General features: G+C 55.7%; 1 protein-coding gene and 1 long non-coding RNA gene across 27 annotated transcripts in view; one reads left to right on the plus strand and one right to left on the minus strand.

The window, feature by feature from the left end:
* IQSEC1 (IQ motif and Sec7 domain ArfGEF 1) overlaps positions 1-24,240 on the minus strand; it is a 353,973-nt gene that overhangs the window by 91,295 nt on the left and 238,438 nt on the right. For 2 of the 26 annotated variants that reach the window (XR_011526810.1, XM_070574596.1), the window contains exon 1: positions 4,222-4,364. The exons of 18 other annotated variants lie outside the window; for them this stretch is intronic. Coding sequence is in view for 3 of the 8 variants with exons in the window: in XM_070574596.1 (XP_070430697.1) it covers positions 4,222-4,355 (134 nt within the window). In the remaining 5 variants the exon portion in view is untranslated. Of the gene's footprint in view, positions 1-4,221; positions 4,408-10,719; positions 10,850-24,240 lie in introns of those variants that run through there. 6 more of the 26 variants (XM_070574594.1, XM_070574588.1, XR_011526816.1 and 3 more) reach the window with 5 other exon arrangements.
* Positions 9,958-18,686, plus strand: LOC139075901 (uncharacterized). Its single transcript, XR_011526821.1, has 4 exons — positions 9,958-10,102; positions 13,454-13,651; positions 14,014-14,109; positions 15,003-18,686. It is a non-coding gene; the product is annotated as an uncharacterized lncRNA (long non-coding RNA).

Raw genomic sequence — 24,240 nt, forward strand, 5'->3', positions numbered from 1 at the left:
GCGTCCCCACTCTGGGACGCAGCCTCTGTTGGAAAGGACACTGCTTGTGCGCTTTGGCTCCAGTACCAGGTGTGGGGCCACGGTGGGCAGGGGAAGAGACTGCCGGGCTCTGAAGGCCTCCTGGGGGCCCGGCCCGGCTAGGCTAACAGTGGTTGGGCACTCACTGCACGCTTTACACAGGTAGCCCGTTGACGCCTGCCCAGCCCGTGAGCCCAGCCTCCGCTGTCCACATTTCACTGACCGAGGCCACAGAGCGAGACCTGGACCCGAGCTCTCCAGCTCCAGCCCCCAGGCCCCTGTCCTTCCCAAAGGGTGGTTTCACTTGGCTGTCCCCAGGTCGAGCTTGATGGCAAATTTAGACCGGCTTAAATAGACAGCTCAGGGCACAGCTGGAGGAACGGTCCTCGGAAGGGATGAAAGATGGGGTGGTGGGCTGCCAGCCAGAGCCACCGAACCAGCAGCCTGGGCGCCCGGGTGTGGGGACAAGGAAGTGGGACCACCGGAGCCTGACCACAGAGGTCCCCAGCCCCACCTCACTGGCCTGGGCCACAGCTGGGGGGCTGGCGCCACCTGTCGCCCTGCTGGAGAACTGCAGTCTGGCCTTCTCAGCCCCAAGACAGAGCAGGCCTGATAGGGTGGTGCCCCAGCCCTGGGGCAGGGGCCCAGAGCCAGCCTCAGGACCCCACCCTAAGTTTCTTCATTCAAACCCCTCTGTCCTGCCTGCACGACCTAAGACGCACTCATCCCCAACCCTCCTTGTCTACAGAGGAAGGCCAGCCCGGTCAGGACGCAGAGCTGGACTCAAACTCAATTCCACTGACATTTCACCTTAGCAACATATCACTGCCCTCTTCAACCCTGGTTCCTCACTGACGAAGAAATAAGCACGAGCTCCTTCCACATCCTCGAGCCTCTAGGATTCGGCCTCTCCCTCTCTCTGCCCCCCTACTCTGCTCCTGCCTCACACCCAGCACATTGGCTCCTGCCCCTGGGCCTTTGCACATGTGGTTCCCTCTGCCTGGTACACCCATCTCTCTCTTTTCACGCCTTAACCCTGACTCCACCTTCGTGCCTCAGCTCCTTCTAGGAAGCTTTGCCTGACCTCCTCTCAGGCCCCGGTGAGCAATTCCTCCCAGCACTTGGGCAACGCTGTTTGTGGCAGCATTTTCCTCCCCTTCACTGGACAGCTCCATGAGGACAAGGATCATGTCTGTTGGACTCTCCATTTCTTTCCAGCCCCTGTGCAGTGCCGGGCACATACTAGGTGCTTGAGAAATGTCTGTGGGTGAAATGCATTACGTTTAGTTCATATGAGTTCCTGTCCCCAACAGGCCTTCACAGACAAAGTGCTCACTTCTCCAGGGTCAGGCACGGAGGGAAGGGCGTCCCCAAGCTCGGGGGACGCTCACAGGTGACTAAGTAGAGGGTCTGTGCAGAAGTGGCCTGACCAGGAGCACACGGCCAGGAGAAGCCAGAGCTGAGGTGTGGACCCAGTCGGCTTGGATTTGAGCCATTCTGCGGCTGCGAAGCCCAGGCATAGTGCCCCTTCCCTCTGAGGCCTCCCGGGGCTGGGTCTACTCAGGCTGCTTGCACAGACCAAGGAGGGTATTCCGAGTTCCTTTTCCCCGGAGTTACAGGCAGAGTCCTGGAGGGAGATTCTAGAAAGCTGAGCATAGGAAGAGCACACAAGCGAGGACGGGACCCACGCCCAGGCCTCTCTCCTTTGCCAGTGAGCATGCCCAAGGCTGGTGCCATCAGTGGCAGGCAGGGCCCACGTGTGAATCTGTCAAAGGCGCCCTCTTCTGGTGGACGCAGCCTCTCGGGCCCACGGCTTGGCAAGAGTGCATTATTCCTTTGCCAACTGCTCTTGTACAGTGCACAACCTGAACATCTGTACACTGGAAGTGCCTGGAGCTCTGCCCCACTGGGTGACTGTGACCTTTGGCTGTCACCCTCCCGTCACCAACAATGGATCCCACTCTTCCTTCAAGGGGGCAGAGAGTCCTTCTGGTGAGGCCTTGTAGTCACGTATGCAGGACATGTGGTCACATGTAGCCACCTGCCACCTTCCTTTCTCAGACCGAGTGAGAGATAAAGAGTCTCTTCTCCCAGCCCTCTGGGAGACCTACGTGGCAGAGGTAAGATGACTTCAGGTCCGGGGGTCACAAGGCCCACAGAGAAAACGTCAGCGGGACTTGGCACCGACTTCAGCGGCCACGTCAAAGCTTAACAGGAAGGCAGTGAAAGCCCTCGCCCACGTCACAGGCTTCAGCCCAGGTGGGATGGGGGACACGTAGCTTGCTTGGGTCCTCAAGGATACAGACCTTCAGTCCTCTCACGGAGGCCACTGCACAGCCTGGGCTTCCACACTGAGTCAGGAGCCCAGAGGAGGTCAGGGCTGGCTCAAGGTCACCCAGTGGCCAGCTGGCAGCCAGGTTGGGCCTGGGCCAGGTCCTCAGGCTCCACCCTCACTCCAGACCCAGATCTGCTGGAGCGGGAGGAGGGGAGCTGGTCTCCAACTCGGGCCTTCGCCTGCACAGAGGGGCCTTCTTTGCTGCCCAACAATCCCATTTGCCCTGTGCCAGGCCCCAGCCTCCCTCAGGTCCTGCTGACGAGGAGAGTCCGGTGCCAGCGTCCACAGACACGGCGCCTTCTGGAGGGAGGTGGCACTCAGGCTCCGCCGAGTGGGCCGATTTAAAGGCCCAGAGCTGCCACAGGACCAGGCAGAGCCGGCTGAGGGCGTTTTCTTTAAAATACAGCAGAAGGAATAAATAACATGTGTGTATAGACGTGTATCTCCTGAATATTTCTGGCCAGATGTCCAAAACTGCTTTTCATATTTGCTCTGGGGCGGGGCCATATTAGTTTTCACCGGATACTCTTTTTTTTTGAGGAAGATTAGCCCTGAGCTAACTACTGCCAGTCCTCCTCTTTTTGCTGAGGAAGATTGGCCCTGAGCTAACATCCATGCCCATCTTCCTCTACTTTATATGTGGGACGCCTACCACAGCATGGTTTGACAAGTGGTGCCATGTCCGCACCCAGGATTCGAACCGGCGAACCCCGGGCCGCCGAAAAGCAGAACCCGCGCACTTAACTGCTACGCCACCGGGCCGGCCCCTGGATACTCTTCTAAGTTGATCATTTTTACTATGTGCCTGTATGATAGGAACAAATAGTAAACTCAGAGAAATAAACACCTAAATAAAAGGCCAGGAAGAAAGGAAGCGGACAGGAGCTCAGAATTTCAGAGCAAGAAGGAAGCTCAGGGACTGACCTTCCCTGTAAGAACAAAGGCCGAGATCTCCTGAGAGTCTGCTGGGAGCAGCCGGGAGGGGAGCGTGGCTGTGTCTGGAAGCCCTTTCATGCGCAGTCGCATTTCAGCCTCAGAGGGGCTGAAGGGGTGAGGCCTGCTATTGTCCCCGCCTGCACAAACGAGGAGATCTGGACTGGGCCGGGCCCACAGGCGGCTCTTGCTCCAGCGACTTACCCCCAGGGACCTGGAATCCCCGGGCGCTCCCCCTGGGAGGCGCAGGCCCGCTCCAGAGGCAGTGCGCTAGTCAGGCCCCCGTAGGCAGTCCACTGGGCCGAGGGGCAGGGGGGAGGGGTGAGCAGAGCCGGCGGCGGCTTCTGGGGTCACGTAGGCAGGCTGCTGAGATGCTGGGGGCCGTCTTCCCAGCCCAGGCCCAGCTGGACCACAGCCCCTCCCTGAACCTATTTCCCCATCTATTAAGTGGGTGAATCTTCCCTACCTTGCAGGGCAGGAGCAAAGATTCCCCCAGGGGACATGCCAGGCAGCAGGTGCTCAGGACACACCCACTCCCTCTTCCCTGCCCTGATGACTCCAGGAGCAGGAAGGCTGTGTCCTGCCAGGCCAGGGACTGGCCACCGCCTGGGGAAAGGCTGCAGGATCTGGAGGGCGGATTAGAGTTGGCAGTCACCCCCCTGCCTAGTGGGCAGGCCCAGGACACTAACGAGGACACAGAGTCCCTCGGGAGATGGTGGGCTCACCCTGTGTGTGTGAGCCCGAGTGAGCTGGCTCAGGGCCCGGGGACACGGCAGCTCCTTGCTGCAGGCTATGGTCCTCCACCTCCTGGCTCTCGGCCACCCTAAACAGACCCAGATGGGAAGAGCATGGGAAGGGACATCTTGTTTTCCAGACAGAGGCACCCAGAGCTGGGTGGGAAGACCAGGCCAGGGACCATCCTGGCCCTCCCTTACCTTGTCCAATGCCGTGGGCGGGGGCTCCTGCCACCAACAGCGCAGCCTCGCTGGCCTCGGGGGGCCTCCTGCGGCCCACGTAGACGAGTCCCTCCGTCCTCCCCCTGGCCTGTGCAGTGGCCAGTGCGGGACATAAGCCCTGAGCCCCTGCTTAATCCGCCAGAGCCCGAGTCAGCGCCAGTCAGACACGTGACGGCCCAGCCCCACAGACCTGTTTGGCAGGAGCGGCAGCTGGTCTGCTGGGGGAGGGCTGTCCACCCTGCCCTCAGGGGCTGTCCCTGATCACCACACTCCGCTGGGCCTTCCAGCCCGGAGCCTGGGGTCCTGGGCTCCTGCCCATCTGCCCAGGGAAAGGTATGGATAACCGTGTGGGGGTACACACTCATCACTGAGCAGTGCTGGGCCACCTGGGGAACGGGGTGTGTGTGTGTGTGAAAGAGAGAAATGGGACCCTCATCTCACACCATACACGAATACCAACTCTGGGCAGATTAAAGGTCTCATGTAAAAGGAGAATACAGGAGAATCTTTGTGACCACAGGGTAGGAAGGGATTTCTTAAAACACACAAAACATTAATAATAAGGTGAAAGATAAATTTGACTACTTAGGGGCTGGCCCGGTGGCGCAGCGGTTAAGTGCACATGTTCCCTTCGGTGGCCCGGAGTTCGCCAGTTCGGATCCTGGGTGCAGACATGGCACCGTTTGGCAAGCCATGCTGTGGCAGGCGTCCCACATATAAAGTAGAGGAAGATGGGCACGGATGTTAGCTCAGGGCCAATCTTCCTCAGCAAAAAGAGGAGGATTGACAGCAGTTAGCTCAGGGCTAATCTTGCACCAAAAAAAATAAAATTTATTTTTTTATTTAAATTAAGAGGTTCATCCCAAGACCCCAGGAAAAGTGAAAAAGGCCAGATACTTACAACATACACAACTGATGAAGGATTAGAATCTGGAATACCTAAAGAATCCTCTAGATCAACAAGAAATGCAAAGATAGCCCAAGATGGGCAAAAGACCTGACCAGGTACGTCACCAAAGAGGAGAGCTCCAAAGGGCCAAAAACAACCCAAAGACACCTGACCTGGTCCGCAGTCAGGGAAAGGCAGGGAGCCCATAGTGAGAACCACGCACCCACCAGGGGAGCGACCGTGACAGGGACTGACAGGGGGAGCGGCAGCAAGCAGGAAGGCAGGCCCAGCCGGTGTGGCGCTGTTTCGCGACACTGAGTGTGTGCACACTTCCCCACCCAGTGAGAGGACAGGCCCAGGCGCCATGTGCACCAGGTTCAAGAGCAATAGCCTCAAACTAACCCCCCACGCCCATCACAGGGGACTGGGTGGACAAACTGGGGCCGATGGTACAGCAGGCCACCCTGCAGCAGTGACAAGGACAAAGTGCGGCTGCTCATGACTGGACGAATCACAGAGCCACAAATCTGAGCAAAAGGAGCCAGACCCAAACAAATAGCCACAGCCTAAGTCTACTGATAGAGAGCTCAAAAATCAAAACAAAACTCTATCACAAAGCGCTGTTCAGATGCACAGTAAGACAGTGAGAATGAGGACAGTATGCTTTCCACCTTTCTGCGTGACAGGTCACGCAGCATGTTTAAATAGAAAGGCATGTGTGGTATGTGTAGGGACAGGCAGGGGCCCCAGCGGTGACAGCAGCACCACTGGGCTCGACAAGATGGCCACACAAGACATCTGAGCTGGAAGGGCTCATCCTGCTCTCTCACTTCACAGACAAGAACCGAGGATCAGAGACTGAAAGGAACTTGCCTAAGGTTACACAGCAAGTTGGAAGTCAGCAGGGCCAGGACTGGAATCTAGGTCCGGCAGGGCTCAAACCAGGGTTCTCTGCCTGTCCCTCTGGAAGAGTTCTTCCGCCACAAATCACCTTCAACATCAACCAGAGCAGACTCGTTCTTCTTAGCATTTTGCACTGTGAAATTCTTTCCTTTCTTTGCTGACTTATTCACTGTGGGTCATCCCCCGGTAGAACACAAGCTCCGGGAGGGCAGGGCTTTCTGAGGCTTTGCTCCTGCACTATCACAGTAGCGCTCCGTAAGTGTTGGTTGAATGAGTAAATGAACGGAGCTGGAAGTGCTATTTGGACTCTGAGGTCTGAGAAATACTCAGTGGGCTTCTCCCCAAAGGAGGAAATGAAAAATAACGGGATGACACTGACACGGTTTCACAGAGTTGTCCTCACGACTGTCTCAGGAGGGTCGGCACCTTCATCACCCTATCTTAAGGCACAGGAGGTCCAGCGACTTGTCCCAGGTCAGGACTGGAGTGCAGGCCCAGAGACAGGTGGCCCCAGCCAGGGCACAGACTGAGCCAGGGGGGCCTCACACTTCAGCCCCTCCCGTGCCCCCCAACCCTTGAGGATGCCAGTTACAACTGCCGGAGTGGCTTCTGGTCTCTTCCGAACTCCTTCGGCCAAAGCGGGGGGAGGGACTTGTCCAGAGCAGCAAGCAAGCAGCTCCCTGGCCTCCAGGCTCCCCGAGTGAGAGTGGCCGAGTGACCCCAGTGGCTGTCCACGGATTCGCCCTCCTGCTTCTCTTGGTACCAAGTCCTCAGGCCTCTTGGCTAAGTCCAAAGCTGGTCCTGAGTCTGCATCCGGAGGAGCTCGTGGTGAAACGGTGCCATCATGGCCCCAGGCAATCGGCTTTATTAAATCGCCCTGGCACTCAGCATTTTTACGAACCTGCATTACCATCCTGATAGCTTTCACTAAGTCCTCAGATAATAATTTTTTAAAAAATCATTGGCTCTGGGAGTCTTGGAGTTAAAATGACCGTCGGGTACCTAAACTGAGATACACGAATCTCCTGTACCTCCTCAGCTTGCATACCTCCAGTGAGGGGAACTCACTACCTCATAAGGCAGCTAGTTTCTTGTTTAGATTCAACTCAGATGAGGACAACAGAAACTTCTATTAGCCCCTGGTGCCAGGGGCCAGGAGGCGCCTCCGCCACCGGCCGGCCCTCAGAGAGCTCAGTCTTGAGGAGGAGACAGTGTCATCCTGACAGGAAGGGACACGGCACAGGCTAGGATTACCTTCTAGAGAGGCAGTGAGTCAGGCCCAACTCAGGTTCAGGGCCCTCTGCACGCCTCTGTCTCCATCACATGTGGCTCGTGTGGATTCATATGGGTCAGGCCCGACTCTGTGCTCTTCACTGGGGTCTGAGCACCCCTCCCAGAGGACTTCCCCCAGGGGCGTCTGGGCACAATGCAGACTGTCGGGACCCCGGGGCAACCAAGCGGCTCCGAGACGACTCAACCTAGGTGGGGATGCTCTAAATCATTCCTGCTGGCCTGCGGGGCTGACATCATTGTTTTAATACTATGTTTCTAGAACCTGCATACACGTTAATGGATGGGTTTGTGGTTTTGCAGACGAAATGGGATAATATATGTGAGAGCCACTGTGACGGGGTCTGGCACAGAATACACGCTTCTGTAAAGAAATGTCTGTAAACGTGCTGGATCAGAAGGCCACACACCGCTTCCTTGAAGAGTCCCTGGGGCTTGGCGGCCTGCGTCCTGCTTTTCCTGGTTGGCTCGTGGTGCGGTAGCCCCACAGAATAGCCCTGGCTGGGGGAGGCATCTTGAAGACTGGTGTCTCACCAGGGGTCCGGAGTCAGCCCTACCTATGCCCCTGCCCGATAACAGTGCCCGAGGGGAAGACACGGGGACTCCCCCAGACTGTGCTGAAGAGGCGACAATGACGAGAGTGGTGATGGATGAACAGAGGTCTCTGGGAGGCAGGCGTCGGGTGCAAGTCTCTGCAGGAGCCAGCACGGGGCAAGCTGGCCCAGCGGACAGCAGCGGGCGCTGGAAGACGCTACTCCCAGAAGCAGGTCTGAGTCACATTTCACCGAGGCAACGAACGCCAGGTCTGAGCAATGGCAGTGTATGGGACACCAGTCCTTACGGCCCGCACCAGGAGGAAACACCTCCTGACAGAAGCAAGCAACCCCATTCCCTACCCCATAATCATGAAGGAGCAGCAGGAAATGAAGGACATTTGCTCAACCCTCCAGATTCACAGAGCCAGGTTCACAACCTCCCTGCCCAGTCAGCATTCATCTCCAGCTCGCATACCCCAGTGACGGGGAGCTTACTACAAGAACAAAGGATGGCTGTGTCCCTTTTGGTTGGGGATGCCTAGGTGCTTAGCTTCCCCACCCCAGCAGTTAGAATACTGGTGTGGAGAAAGCTGGGGACACAAAGGGTCCCAGTCCAACATGGCCTTGGCACTTCCCTCTGCACAACGGGGAAGGGACACGACTAAAACCACAGGGTTGTTGTGGGGCCAGCAGGCACAGGGTGGGCAGGGCAGGGTGGTCAGAGCAGTGGCTGGAAGGACAGGCAGCCACTGGCCCTTTAAGCAGCCTTGAGAGAGGGTGGCAACCCTGGTCATGAGACAAGATTACTTAATGTTTGCAAACCGCGCAGGAGCCAGAGTCCCTGCAGAGGAGGGCGCCGGTCCCTTCCTTGTCCCTCCACTGCAGGGACCTCTGAGGGGAACACCGAGTCCTCTGAGCGTTCCCCAGGCAGCAGCTCCCCAAGGATGGCGGGACTGCTGGACAGCCGGGAACAGCAGGATGGTGCGTGACCTTGGGCATGTCCCTGCCTCTCTCTGGCCTCAGTTTCTCCATCTCTAACAGGGGATTGGCCCCAGGCTGCTCCCTCCAGCGCTGATGCTCAATGGCCGAGCAGTGGGCATCGTGGCACCCCAAGCACTCTTGCCTCACCTTCTCCTGCCCTGGGGGCGGGGTCTGGGCTGTCTGTCTTCTCTCCTCTCAAACCCAACCGCAAGGCTCTGGCCCTGCATGGGTTCAGAGGCTTGGCCACCTTGCAGGCCCAAGTGAGGAGCCAGGCAGAATGCTGGGGCAGAGGAGGGTGAGCAAAGGGCCAGTCCTGTGTCATTTCAGTTCAGAGTTGCTCCGAGGGGCTGCACAGGCACGTGTGCGCTGTCGGCTGGGGACTGACCGCAGAGTGGAGCAGCAGCTTGTTAAAGAGCGCAACCAGACTCCGGCTCCCAGTCCAGAATGAGTGCCTCCCCCACCAGTTACAGAGCATGCCCAGAGCAAAATGCACAAAGCTGACCAGACAGAGCCGACTGCTGTCCCCGTGAGCCTCATCCTGCGGACAGACCTGGGGGAGGGGATACCCACTGTCATCTTTCTGCTCCGTTTGCTCCAGGAACAGATCAGCTGTGACAGTTGAAAGCTTGGCAATTTAAAGTGGCAACTGCCTAGCAGAAATATGGGGGAGGGGGTTCCCCATGATTGGGGTGGGGGCAGACAGCCTTGACTCACCTCTGTCAACTTCCCTGCCCCCTCACAGCCTAAGGGCAGCTGGTTCTGGGCAGGGCAGGGGTTTGCCCCACTCTGAGCTCCTTCCCATAGGAGGGACCCACCTCAGGCTGGCAGGTGGGACAGGGTGTCCTGACACCCGAAACAGCCCCGTCACTCACTTCTTAGACCCCTGCTGCCTCCTGCCCTATTTGGGACCGGATCCAGAGATTGCCCTGTCTACTCCAGCCTCCCAGCACTGCTGCCCACACCGACTTTCCGCCCCCTGGGGGTCTGAACCCCAGGGGCTTCCGAGACTAAGAATCAGCCTCTTGCCCAAGTGGTAGCGGGAGGAGGGGCTGCCCAAGGTCACACGGGGGCGGGGGTTAGGGGCAGGACGGGATTTGGAGCCAGCCCCCCCAGCCCAGCTGAAGCTCCTCACTCCCTGCCTGCAGGCGCCTCTATCTGGCTCCCAGCGAATTCCTGAGATGCCTCAACCTCCCGCCCGCAGGCTCCGGACCCTAGGCTCAGCCGCGGGATTTCTCCGCGGGGAGGCGAAAGCAGGAAGGAGGTGGGAGAGAAGGGAAGGAGGGGGGTTGGAGGGCGGCTTCGCCTGGCGACCCTCGGGACCTGGTTGCACGTTTCCCTCCCCCCGCCCCGAGAAGGCAGCCACCTGCATAGACGCGGAGATAGAGCACCCTGGGCCCCCCTCCCCCCAAGATCGCGCCTTCAGCGTCCGCAAGGTTTCGGATGAGCAGTCCGCATAGCCGCGGAGGCTGAATCTCCTGCGTCCTCACCGCTCGAGTCCCAGAAAGCGACACTTGCAGAGCCCCAGCTCAGAAAGCCCGGCGTTGGCGACCCCAGGCCCTCCGGGCCGCCTGCGTAGCCCGGGTCCCCATTCCCGAGAGCCTGGCGGCCTCTGATCCCCAACCCTACAACACCGTGGCTGGTGTCCCCAAGACTGCAGCCCCGGAACCTCCTCCGGGCTCGGCTCCGCGAAGCCGCCCGCGATCACCACCCCCCTTCGCCGGTTCCCGAGAGCTGCTCGCGCGTCCTTGCAGCCGCGGCCCCGGGGGCGGAGCTGTCGCCCAGGCTCTCGCGGGGGGCATTCCCGGCCGCAGCCCCGCCGACCCCCAGCCCGCACTGGCCCGGCCGCCGCCGCCGCAGCCCCGCCGGCCCGCCTCCTACCTCGCGGGTCCGCCTGCAGCCGCCGAGCGCGCGCCGTCCCCGCGGCGGGCGCGGAGCGCGGGCGCGGCCCCAGCGCGTCGGGCCGGCGGGGCGCGGGGGGGCCCGGGGGCGCTCGGGAGCCGGAGCCCGAGCCGGGTGCTCGGTCGGGGCGGCCTCCCCGCGCCCGGCCCTCCTGCCCGCTCCGCCGCCCGCGCGCCGTGACCTTGGCTGTGGGCTCTCCGCGCCCGGCCTCAGTTTCCCCCCTTCGAGAGGTGTGTGGGAGTGGGGGGGGGGGGCGGGGAGGACGGGTGCCGCCCCAGCCGCCGACGTCACCGAGCCGGGGCGAGTTGAGGGCTCTCGGGTCGGCGGGGCCGCTGCCGGCGCTGGGCCCGGGGAGCGGAGAAGGGGGCCCTGTGGCCCAGCAGTCCAACCTCAGACTCCCCAAGACCCCTAAATAAACACCTAGCAAACGCAGCCTCACGCCAAGGCCCCTGGGCCCCTCCCACGGAGAACCGCACCCGCGGCGGGCACTGCCCAGCCTCCCCACTCCGCAGATGAGAAGACTGAGGCCCAGTCGCACAGCGCGGCGGGGCCGCTGGCGTCCGCTCTGGCACCACGCCCCCCGAGTCCCCTCCAGGACACGCGCTCCTCCCAATTTTGGGAAGAGGATCCCGGCCCGCCGGCAGCACCCCTTATCCCGCACCAAACACTGGCTCAGCACCCACTGGACGCTGGGGATGGGCCACAGCGGCCTGGCAACTGTTACGGGGAAGGGGGTTGCGCAGTCAGAGAGGGACCCAGTCGGTGGGGAAGCAGTGGCGCAGACAGGAGAGGCCGGCCTGGCAGGGGCAGGAAGGGGAGGCGCTCCAGGAGGAGGGCGCCTAAGGAAGAAGCAAGGATGGAAATGCGCGCTGCCCGCCGTGCAGGAGAGAGGGCGCGTGCCGAGGGCCTCGGACACCAGACCAACCAGAAGCGGCCTCCTTCCGGAGGCAGCATGGAGCCCCCGACCAGGTTGGTGCAAGGGCGTCCGTGGTCCGGGCTGTGTTTAGGAAGCGCCCCCTGGTGGCGAGAAGGGGAGAGACAGGAGGCCAGAGGGACGCGGCTGCAGTGGTCCAACAGAGAGGAAGCTGGGTGAGTGATGTAATGCGTCAGCAGACGGGAGTCTCTGCTGGCCCTCCCACGGATGGGCTGTGTGACCTTGGGCAAGGCACTTCCCCTCTCTGGGCTTTTGGGAGGGAGGGAGCTTGATTTTCAGCTCTGCTATCTCCTGAGCCTGGACACTGGGGCCAGGTGGGAGTGGGCACCGGATCCAGGAAGGAACCGGCAGATATCAGAGGGGAGAGGCAGACATTTCGTTCAGCACTTTATGAATCTTACTTCATTTACTTGAGGTAGAAACTATTATCCCAGTTTTACAGACAAGGGCACTGCAGCAGAAGGCAGTAAGTCACCTGCCCACGCTCACACAGTTGCGAAGTGGCCCGGCTGGCATTTGAGTACAGGCCTGTGAGGCTGCAGTGTCTAAGTGGAGTGCCCGACCACCTCAGTCTTCTGTCTTGAAGCAATTATTGAGCACCTAAGGTGTTCCTAGCATATACAAGGCACTGGTGACAAGCAGAGATGAAGAAGGAATGGTCCAGCTCCTGGTGGGTCCTCCTCACCTCATGGCAAGAGTGAGCCATGGCGCCTCATTGGTGCTCACAGCAAACAGGACAGTGGTCACCTGGGGGGGTGGGCTTTTGGGGCCAGGCATGAGCTCCCCCCAAACCCCCTGTCACTCTTTGTATGTTGGAAATTTTGTTTTTGAGAACTAGGAGTTAATTTTTTAATTTCAAAAATTTTTTTTGGAGGATGATTAGCCCTGAGCTAACATCCATGCCCATCTTCCTCTGCTTTATACATGGGACGCCTGCCACAGCACGGCTTGATGAGCAGTGCATAGGTGCACACCCGGGATCCGAACTGGCACACCCCGGGCCGCCGGAGCAGAACATGCGAACTTAATCACTGTGCCACTGGGCCGGCCCCTGAAAAATATTTTTAAAAAGAGCACTTAAAGGAAGAAAAGATGCTTGTAGTTTTAATAATTAAAAATTCTCTGCTAGAGAAACCACATCCTTTTGTCATCAGTGCCAGGAGTGAGTGACTTGGCTGGTTGGAAGGCAGGTGAGGGAAGTGAGAACAAAGGGTTTAGAATCTGTTCTGCTGGGCAAGTCCCACCACCTTTCTGAGCCTCATTTGAATTCACCTGTAAAAGGGAACCGACACACAGCTCACCACCCTGCCTCCCTTCAAAGGCTGCTGTAGGATCAGCTGTGATGTGTAGACAGGCTGCGTAAAATGCCTTGGGTAAATAGTCCCAGAATCCATGAAGGAAAATATTGATAAATTTAAGTATAAAGATTAAAACTTCTGAGTAGAGTGAAAAAAAACACCACACAGTAAAAAAAAAAGACAAATGGTAAACAAAAAAATATCTGCAGCACATATGCCAGAAGTTAATTGAGGAAAATGAGATGAAAGCTAATTTCCCTGATACATAAAGAGCTCTTTCAAATCGATAGGAAAAAGATGACTAACCAATTAGAAAAAGAGCAAAGCATCTGAACAAGCAGCTCATGGAAAGAGGTTCAGTCTCACTTGTAATTAAGTGCATATTAAAGAAATACAAATCAAAACATAACATGCTCGCCACTGTTTTCATCTACCAAGTTGGCAAAAATGAACAAGGTTGATAATACCTTCTCTGTTGAAGGTGAGAGGAATTGAGCGCACCCAAGAACACCGTTGGCGGAGGTGCCAGACGGCGCCACCTTTTTTCGAGGGTGATCTGTCAGAAGTATCCAGCATGCTAATATAGAAGGACAGCAGATTCCGTGTAAGAGTACGGGAGAGCCACACCTCCGCCGTCCAGCAACAGGGGAGGAGAGGCGCACGGAGACGCAGCCATAAGGTCATACATATGTGGGACTTCCTAATTTTTTCCCCCAAAGGATGCACACATACCAAAACAAACTCCTATTGGCGGCTGCCTTTTGGGAGGATGGTGGGGCGTGTGGAATGGGTGTGTGAGGAGCTTTTACTTTTTATTTCACGCTTTTCTGAGGATTTGTTGATTTTTTAAAAGCCACCAGGGGTTAGCTATCTGGGCATAGGCACAGGCTCATGGGCCAATTAAATCTTCTTTACACACATTAAAAAAAATTAAGTAACTGCTAACTTGTATTTAAAAAATTAACTGTTTTTCAAGTGAATAAAAAGTACTGAAATATTCTTATTACCTAAAAGTGCGCTGACAAGGGACTTACTCAACAGACTATCATTGTGATGCATCCTTATGAAGGGAGCCTGTGCGGCCATCACAAAGAACGTGGCTTCCGGACTGATGAGGCACTGTCTCTCAGATGTTCGGTAAGTGGGAAAAGCAAGGGGCAGCCCAGGGTGTGTGGTGTGCTGCTTTTTAGGTGAAAAAGCGGGGTACGGCATGCATGCTGGGACGTGCAGATAGTGTCTCTGACGAAGATGCTCTAGAAACGGGAATAGTGGGGTCCTGGGGAATGCATGAAGTGCTGGAGGCCAGGCTGGGAAGGAGACCACTTTCCACTGACACGTCACGGTTAAATATTTTTTTGTGCTATATGCATGTACTACCAGTTTTTAAAAATTACGTTTAAAAAATAATCCTTTCTGGGGCCAGCCCGGTGGTGTAGTGGTTAAGTTCACACACTCCACTTTGGAGGCCTGGGGTTTTCGGGTTCAGATCCTGGGTGCCGACCTATGCATTGCTCATCAAGCCATGCTATGGTGGCATCCCACATACAAAATAGAGGAAGACTGGCACAGATGTTAGCTCAGGGCCAATCTTCCTCACCAAAAAAAAAAAAAAAAAACACCTTTCTGAAACTGGATGGGGAGTTGGGAAGCCTGGTTTCCAGGGCCTGCTCTGATCTGAGCTGGGCTAATCCCTGTGTGACCTCGGGGAGGATCATCTCCCTTCCGAGTCTCTTCTATCCAGTAGACAGGCAGCGTGAATTAAGACGAGGGCCAAGGCTCCCTGTGGCTCTGATGCCATAACAGCCTGAGATCCTTTTCCCTGGAAGAGCCAACCAGATCCAGAATGGCTGCTGGGGAGGTGGGGGCTCCGCTCCTGGGCTTGTGGGAGCAGAGGCCAGAGGTCAGCTGCCTTGGGGACGTTGGCTTGCAGACTTCTAAGATCCCTCCCACTTGCCAATGGGCTGGTCCTTTTTCCTTCTCCAATTCGCAGTGCCCTGCCCAGACACTCTTGGTTCATATTTCCTCTCCAGGTTACTCCTGGCAAGGGTCCCCTCTGTCTGGGTCAGAGGTCATCCTGCGAAGCCAGGACAGATGACACAGCACTGGGCACCACATGGGGCTGAGATGACAGTGGGGGCAACGCCTCACGCTGGGAAACAGAACCCCCACACCCAGAGGTCCGCCCTGGCCTCAATCCTGCTCCCTCCCCCTCCACAGCCGCCAGCAGAGCAGCTCTCCCTGCCACTGTCTCTTCAGTTCACTCCCAGTCATCACCAAGAACCTTCAGTGGCTCCCCACTACCCACCAAACAAAGTAGACACTCCAGCTGAACAAAGTTCTGGCCTCGATTTACCCTTCTAGACCCCCCCCCCCATCATTTACTGTCTTTTATTTAAAGCAATTTTCAAAATAGAGATTCAGTCACATCCTGCTCAGAACCCTTCTATGGCTCCCATGGCCTGTGGGATGGAGGCGGGGCTCCCCAGGCTAGCACAAAACTGGTTTCTGCCTCCCTGCCTGGCGCCATCTTCACCTGCCTTTTCCAAAGTCAAGCTGTGCAATACTTAATGCCTTTGGAGCACACTGTGTTATTTTACGTCACTGAGTATTTGCACACATTATTTCCTTGGTTTCCTCAGTAGATAAAGAGTTCTTACAAATCAGTAAGAAAAAACCATAAACAACTCAAAAGAAAAATATCCAGTTGATTTAACTAGGTAGTTGAGAGAAAAAATACAAATGGCCTATAAACATACAGAAAGATATACAACCTGACTTATAAAGAAACACAAACCATAATGATGAGATATCATTTTTACCCATCAAATTGGCAAAAAATTCCTAGAATGCTTATGTCTCTTTGTTAGCTGAAGTCCAAACCCATCCTTTATACCCAGCTGCAAAAATGTCACTTCCTCCAGACATCTTGGCTCCCACCGTGCCCTGTACATGCTGAGACAGTGCCTAGAACAGGGCCAGGCATGTGGCAGAAAGTCAGTGCATGTTAGCTATTACAATAGAAATAGCAACTGCCATGCTGTTCTGTAACGGCAAGCTACTGGGACTGCTCACCTGCTTGAAGATCCTGAGGGCAGGGGTGGCGTCCCCTCTGCTCTGCCAGCATCAGCACAGGGCCTGCTACAGAGCTGCACCCACTGGATGGACAAGCACAGGGATGGGTGGCGCCTGAGGCAGAGGGCAGGCTGGAGCCTGGCGCTGGCCCTCGGGGCTGCTCTGCTGCTGTGGAGGGGACTGTACAGGCCTGTAAGGAACCTCCACTAGTCGGCACCCACTCTGTGTCAGCCAGGCACTGTGCTGGGCTCTTTGCCCACACTCTCTCTATTCCTTGCAATTCTCTGAGATGGGTGGGGCCCCCTCCACTTTATAGGTAGGAGGGAGGTGGGTGACTTCCAAGTGGCTCTTGTGCCCCACGCTGCCTCTGCTGGCCTGTGGGCACTCGCAGATGCATGACTTTGGACATGGAACTTTCCCTGTTTGGGCCTCTACTTTCCCATCTGAGAAGTGGCTCCATATTAAGGGTTTCTCAGACTTAAGAACTGGTGGATCCCTGAGAGTACAGTTTGTAGGGTTCACCAGACCCCACTTTAACAAACGCTGCACCCAGCATAAAATGCCGCCACACGGGAGGGTCCCTCAGGGGCTGCGTGCTCGTAGAAACGACAGGGAAGGCAGCCGCAGACCTCAGGTGGCAGAGCTGCTCCAGAGGGTCACCCCGGTGATCTGGAACACGCTTTCATTAAGATGGGGGAGGGCTGTCATGGTCACGAAAATAACATTTAAAAGATTATTGTATCGTGGTCAATTGATTTTTGATAAAGGTGCCAAGACAGTTCATTGGAAAGAATAGTTTCTTCAACAAATAGCACTGGGACAACCAGCTATCCACATGCAAAAGGCTGCATCTGGACCCTTCCCATCGTACATAAAAATTAACTTAAAATGATCAAAGCTCTAAATGTAAGAGTTAAAACTATAAAATTCTTAGAAGAAAACACAGGAGTAAATCTTTGTGATCTTGGGTTCGGTAATGATTTCTTAGACATAAAATGATTTCTTAGATATAAAATGATTTCTTAGATATAAAAGCATCTTAAGGACCAGCCCAGTGGCGTAGCGGTTAAGTTCATGTGCACCACTTCAGCAGCCCAGGGTTTGCTGGTTTGGATCCCGAGTGCAGACCCATGCTGTGGTGGCATCCCACATACAAAACAGAGGGAGACTGGCTCAGATGTTGGCTCTGGGACAATCTTCCTCAAGCAAAAAGAGGAAGATTGGCAACAGATGTTAGCTCAGGGTCAATCTTCCTCACCAAAAAAAAAACAAACCTGAGATACTTTTCTTAGATATAATGATTTCTTGACACCAAACACATAAGCAATAAAAGAAAAAATTGATAAATTGGATTTTGTCAAAATTCAAAACTTCTGCACTTCAAGAGACACCATCAAGAAAAGTGAAAATATAAGCCACAGACTGGGAGAAAATATTTGCAAATCATATAACCAAAAAGAGACTTGTACTTAGAATACAAAAGAAGTCTTATGAGTCAATAATAAGAAAACAATACAATTTTAAAATGGGTAAAAGCTTTGAATAGACCTTTCACCAAAGGAGATATATGAATGGCCAATAAACACATGAAAAGATGCTCAACATCATTAGCCATCCGGGAAATGCAAGTCAAAACCACAGTAAGATACCATTTCACGTCCATTAGGATGGCCTGAATTAAACAGACAATAGCAAGTGTTGGTGAGAATGCGGGGAAATCAGAACCCTCATTCGTTTCTGTTTCCGGTGGAAATGAAAAACAATGCAGTCACTTTGGAAAACAGTTGGGTGTTTCTTAAAAAGTTTAACACAGAGTTACTATAAGACCCTGCAATTCCACTCCCAGGTATCTACTCAAGAGAAATGAAAATATAGTCCACATAAAAATTTGTATGTGACTACTCACAGCAGTATTATTCATAGCAGCCAAAAAGTGGAAACAACCCAAATGTCCGTCAGTTGGACACGACAGATAAACTAAACGTGGCACAGCCATACAATGGACTATTATTCGGCAGTAAAAGGGAATGATGTACTGACACATTCTACAACATGGGTGAACCTTGACAACATTGTGCCGAGTGATGCCACTTACGTGAAATGCTCAGAAAGGCAAATCTATGGCCATAGAAAGTAGATGAGTGGTTGCTGGGGCCAGGGGTGGGACAAGAGAGTGACAGAAAATAGACATAAGGTTTCTTTTCAGGGAGATGGAAATGATTTGAAATAAAATTGTGATGGTTACACAACTCTGTAAATTTACTAATAATTGTGAAATTGTACACTTAAAATGAGTGAATTTTATGGTATGTAAATTATACCTTGATAAAGCTTCAGGAAAACACATGATGACTAAATGCAATGGCAGATCCTAGATTGGGGTACAAACTTGATATAAAGGACATTACTGGGACAACTGGTGAAGTGAGACTATAAATCGTATATTAGATGCTAAGCATCCTGTCAATGGTAAATTTCCCGAGTTTGGCTTCTGGAGCATGGTTATAGACGAGAATCTCCTTGCTCTCAGGAAATATATGCTGAGGTATTATTCAGGAGTAGAAGTCATATTGCGTGTTTGCGACGACCTCTCAAATAGTTCTGGGAGAAATAAACGTTTTTGTGAGTAAAATTTCGCAAAACGTTACTAGTGGTGAATTTGGGTGAAGGGTACATGGGAGAAACTTGTTTTGTATCATTCTTGCAAGTCTGCTTTAAGATTGAAATTATTTCAAACTAACTCTTACAACTTATAAAGAATCTACACGAAAAAGTTATTGTGTGGAACTTGAAGACCCCTGAGAATAAATCCATGGATGCCCAAAGGAGAAAAAGCACTGATCTAGTTGTGAACACAGCTGCCACGGGGGGCCCCTGCTCATCACATGTCTGTGGGACCCCCAAAGAGAAGACACAGCCAGAAGCCAGAGGGCAGAGCTGGGACAGGTGCCTGCGTGCCCCACAGCTTGCAGGCATTCATTCGTTCATTCACGCAACAAATACTGCCGAGTACCTATGATGTGCAAGAGGTCAGCCACACACACACAGATCCCTGCCCTTGTGGGGTGCTGATGACGGATGTTGATGAGTAGGTGGGGTGCGGGGAGAGTCCTGCAGGAGGGGGAAGAGGATGTGGAGACCCCTCAGCCTCCCACTAGATACAGAGCCCTGGAGGGCACGGATGGTGTCTGAATCATCCCTGTTCCCTCGGATTATAAGGAAGGCGGAGTCTGTCCCCAGGCAGCAAAGAGCGTCACAGCTGTTGAACACTGGGGCCCACAGCCTAGAGGGAGTGGGCAAACCTGTGGGGCCATCGCAGACCAGCAGAGCTCAGAACAGAACCAGCAAGAGCGGGAGCTGCGGAGGGCGGCTGCAGGCCGAGTGTGAAGGGATGGGGAGAAGGGATGTCAAGAGGGGACCTCACTCCACTCCCACCACAAAACCAGCGTGGGGCTAACCAAAGTTCGGGCCCCAGGAACAGCACAAGGTGGCCACCGCCCTGGGCACTGCTCAGAGAGACCTGCTCCTGGAGGTTTCGGGGATTCCCAAGTGGGGAGCTCCTGAATTATTTTAGGGGATCTTGCATCCCATATGCACACCCAACATGGCTGGTAGACCAAAAAAATACTGTTTCACACATCAACATCTTTCAAACCAAAACAGATGCTGCTGCGATGAATAAAATTCATAGACTTCAAATTCATCCAAAATGGCTCTTAGTGGCTTATTGCAGTTTTTCAGTCGTGCACACTAACCCTCCTGTCTGGGGCTGTGTGCGAGGGCGGGGAGGGAGGCTTCTCACAAGTTTTGATGATGAAAAGCCATCCTCCCTTTACTGGAAAAGCGCGGGCAGTGCGCGAGGAGCCCCTCGCTTCCTGGTGGGGAGGGACGCGGCTTGCTCCAAGGGCTCCCCCTCAGCTCATCTCTCAGGCTCTGGCTGCCCTGAGGTCAGGGCGGTCACAGTCAGGCCCAGCAGGAAGGGTGCCCAGCACGTACTGCGTGTTACCAGCCCACCTGCCCCCAGCAGACCTGGAGCCCCTCGAGGGCAGCACCTGGGGTGAGGCAGTTACTTCTGAGTCCCCAGCGGCCAGGGCAGGGCCGGGGTGACCAGAAAGGCGGGTGGCTAGGAGGGCAGCTGGACGAAGGGGCTGAGCTGGGCTCCAGCCAGCTGACTCCTGGCTCTCCGCTTCTTAGCTCTGTGGCTCCTGAGCACTCAGAATGTCACTAGTGAGAATGGGGAGCTGAGTTTTTTAAAAATTTTATTTGATTTCAATTAGTTAAAACTTTAATAGCCACCTGTGGCTCATGGCTTCTGTCCTGGGCACCACAACTATGGTGCTTAACAGTGACACAGAATGGAGCCCACTTGGAAGGAGAGCCGCCAGCTGAGACCCCGCCCATTCCCAGCGTCCACAGACGCTGCAGGGCCTGGCCAGCCTGGCTCCCTCACCTGGTCTGGCTCAGGGACTCGCGCTTGTCCGTGGACACAGAGCTCCCTTCAGGGTAGGGTACACAAACCAGGGACTCTGCACTCACGGGCAACTGAAGGGGTCTTCAAGGGCCATCTTACCAGGGTAGTTTTTCCTTCATATACAATGACTTTAGAACTTGTTCCCCTCGCCCCAACCTTTGTAAGATAAGAACCCAGCAAAACCCCAATGATACGCACTGGATTGCAAAATATAGCCACAAACTCCCCCCATCCTGGTGCCCAGGCCCCTCCTCCATGGGACTTGTCCCCTCCTCCGCCCACCCACAGGTGGGGTCCATTCCTCCCTTTGCCACGTGACTTTCTTTGCACAATAGAATGCAGCAGACGTGACAGCTGAGCCAGTTTGGAGACTGGCCCTCGGGACGCCTTGCAGCTCCAGCTTCATCCTCTTAGAACGTGGCCCTCAGACTGCCGTGGACGGAAGCGGCCTGTCCACTGGGGGCTGCATGGAGGGGATCCGAGGGGACCACCAGGACTGAAGGTGGCCTGTCCACTGGGGGGCTGCATGGAGGGGATCCGAGGGGACCACCATATAAAGAAGGCGGTCTGCCCTTTGGGCAAGGGGCCACGAGGGGGGAACTGAGGTGCCCCGGCACCAACTGCAGCCCTGTGAGTGAGGCCATCTTGGACCTTCCAGGTCACTGATCCTCCAGCTGACTGCAGTGAACCCGTGAGCCTCGGAAGACCACCGGAACTGTCCCAACTTTCCAACCCACAACATCAGGCACAGTAAGAAAGGAATGCTGTTGTAAGCCCTACATTTTGGGTATTTGTTCACAGAAAATACTAACTGAAACACACATGCCACATTCATCATGAGAGAGACTGCCTGGGGTATCATAGCTCACAGCCCAGCTCAGGGTCGCAGGAAGCAGACCCACGGCTCTGAAACATTCCTTGGATCCTTGGAGGTAACATGGGACACACAAGCCATCTCCACAGCCCCCAGGGGAACTCACCTGCCCCTTTAAACAGAACAGAGACTGAGTGTGTTGGGGGAGCAGCCCCTGGGAGACCCCTGAGGTCTGCTCTCTGAGCCAGGGTCTGACGGGTGCCAGGCGGGGCTGGGCGAGCCGGGGTCAGAGGGTTTCTAGGTGGGCGGCCCCTCTGGCCCGGCTCTCCTGGTACATTGACAGTATGGGTTACAAAGCCCTTGGGGGTCTTGCCATGGGTGGCGGACAGGCCTCCAACTCCCAGCCGTGGTCACGAGGAGAGGCCAGGAGGAGGCTGCCACATTGGGGACAAGGACCATGCATCTTCATGCGGTGAGGGTGGGGACGCAGACCCCTGGCAGAGGGTTGTGGAGCTGTCAGCAAAGGACCCCGCTTTCAGTTGATACACAGCATCCAGGTGCATGAGGGGGGCCCTTCTACCGTAGCGGGCTCAATGGCCATTTCAGTCACCCAGGTGATGGGGTGGTGGGGCCACCCGCTGGGGGCAGCTGCCATCTGAGAGGAGGGCAGATGCCAGGCTCGGCCTCCTTGGGGGTAGGGAGCCTGCGAGCCTCTCCCCACCTACCCCCTCCCCCACCACAGTCAACCCTCCAAATGCCAAAGGAAAGCCCAATTCTGGGTCCCAATTCTGATGCTGCCACTTTCCGCCTGGCAAGGACCATGGACAAGTCACTTGACTTGCCTCGGTTTCCCCATCTGCAAAACAGGGCACCTGTTCCTACTTGATGGGACTGCCGTGAGTGGTAAATGAGGCGGGAGCTGGGACGGTCCTGGTGCACACGGTACAGCGTGACGCGTGTTCGGCACTCACAGAGTGGCCTGTCATTACTGCTGCCACTGGAAGCCTCCTCAGGCCCCCCAGCTGTCCCGCTAGTCTGTGCTGCTGCATCACGGAGGAGGGTGTCGGGGTTCCAGGATGCAGTCCTGAGGGGCTCTCTGTGGCCTGCTTCTCTGGGGTAGCTGCGCTTGCAGAGGAAAAGAGGATTGTGACGTAGGTCCTGGCTGTTTGAAGCTTGGGGCTGAGCGTAGATGTCTCTCCCTGTTTCTGGGGCCCCACCTCTTACCCTGTCGTCTTTGGTCAGGAGCCCCAGCACATTCAGCTTGTCATCGGTACCCCTCTTGACTCCCCTCCCTGGCTAAACTCACAGAATCCCTGGGCCTGTGGGAGAACAGCTGGAGGTTTCTGAAAGGCCTTCCCACTCTGACTTTCTGTACTGCAGGGAAGCCAGTCAGAGGGCGGTGACACCGTGCTTGTGTAAGTCCATCTAGCCTCTCCAGTGGGCCAGGAGCCGCTGGTTCCTCCGTCTGACCTCGCCTGAGATGGACAGAGCAGCAGTGCCTGGCATGGAGCTCCTGTGGGCTCCGCGTGCCCCCAGCCTGGGTTCACATTCCACCTCTGACAACACTGAATAAGCTTGGCCAAGAGACCTGACCTGAAGCTCAGTTTCTTCATCCATAAAGTTATGAGTGCCGCAGAAAATCTGACTGGCTCTGGGGTAGCACGTGTGTCTCCCCTTTGGTGAGGGGATTTCAGAGAGCCACCACCCGTGTCTGCTTTTTACAGCCAGGAACGAGCCGGCGCTGACAGCACTCACGACGAGGCAGGACGCTTTTAGGGACAAACATCTTCAGGATGTAGGCACCAGATTTTTTTGGACAGAAAGAGACTGCATTTCCTGCACAAAGTCATCCTAGAATCCAGTTACAAAGTCTTTGCATACGGGTCTCAGCCCTGCCCAGCAGACCCCCGCACTGAAAAGCCCCTGTGACAACACGAGACCCCAGAGGACGACATGGTCTGTCTGAAGGGCTGACAGTGCCCAGCACACACAGACGCACCACCACCACCAGCTGTTATTATTACGGGTGTCACTGTGTCTCCAGAGGAGGCTGGAGCCCCAGGGAGGGGCAGTGGCCTGCCCTGGGCACACGGAGTCAGGGCAGAGCTGGGGTTGTGTCTATGTGCAAAGAGAAAATGTGGTTACTTATGTGGTTCTCGGTGGTTCTGAAGTTTGGGCCTGAGCTCAGCCGCCTCTCCCTGAGGCCGCTTCTCCCTGTGGCGCCCCTCCACCACCATCACCCCCACCCTCAGTCTGGGCTCCACGGCCAAGCAGGACAGGTGGCCGTGACCACCAGGCTGCTGGACACTGCCCCTCCCCCATCGCCGCTCAGAGGTGGGCCTCAGCTGGCCCTGCCTTCAGCAAATGCTTAACGAACGAGGTGGGACATCCCCTAGCATGGAGCCCAGCCCTCACGCCCGGTGGAGGTGGGTCCAGCCTATCCAGATGCCCTCCCCTGAGAGGGGGTGCCGGAAGGCCCCTGCCCTCTCTCCTTGGAGCCCCAGTTCCTGGGCAGCTGTCCACCTGCTCTGCCCTCTGCCACCAGGCCCATCCCGCATCTTTGCTGGCCACCTCCTGTCCACTGGTCCCCTCCTCAGAGAGGCTCCTGCTGACGGCCTGGCTGAAGTGGCGTCCACCAAGTCATCCCCCAGCCACCTGCCTTCTCCTCCTCATAGCACCGTCTGGTCCCACCGTAGCTGACTCATCTTCTGTCCCCCAGCCCCTTAACGTCAGTCCCAGGGGGAGGGTATCCTGTCTGACTTCCTGACTGTTTTGAGTAGCACCTGGCATACAGTAGGTGCTCAGTAGATATTAGCTGAGTGATTTATTAGTAGAACAACTCACTTGACCTACTCCCAGGGCAGGAAGGGAAGCCGTGGGAGGAAAGGGGTGTCCAACTGCCCGGTGGGAA

This window comes from Equus przewalskii, chromosome 15 (genome assembly GCF_037783145.1).
Source record: "Equus przewalskii isolate Varuska chromosome 15, EquPr2, whole genome shotgun sequence".
Taxonomy (NCBI): domain Eukaryota; kingdom Metazoa; phylum Chordata; class Mammalia; order Perissodactyla; family Equidae; genus Equus; species Equus przewalskii.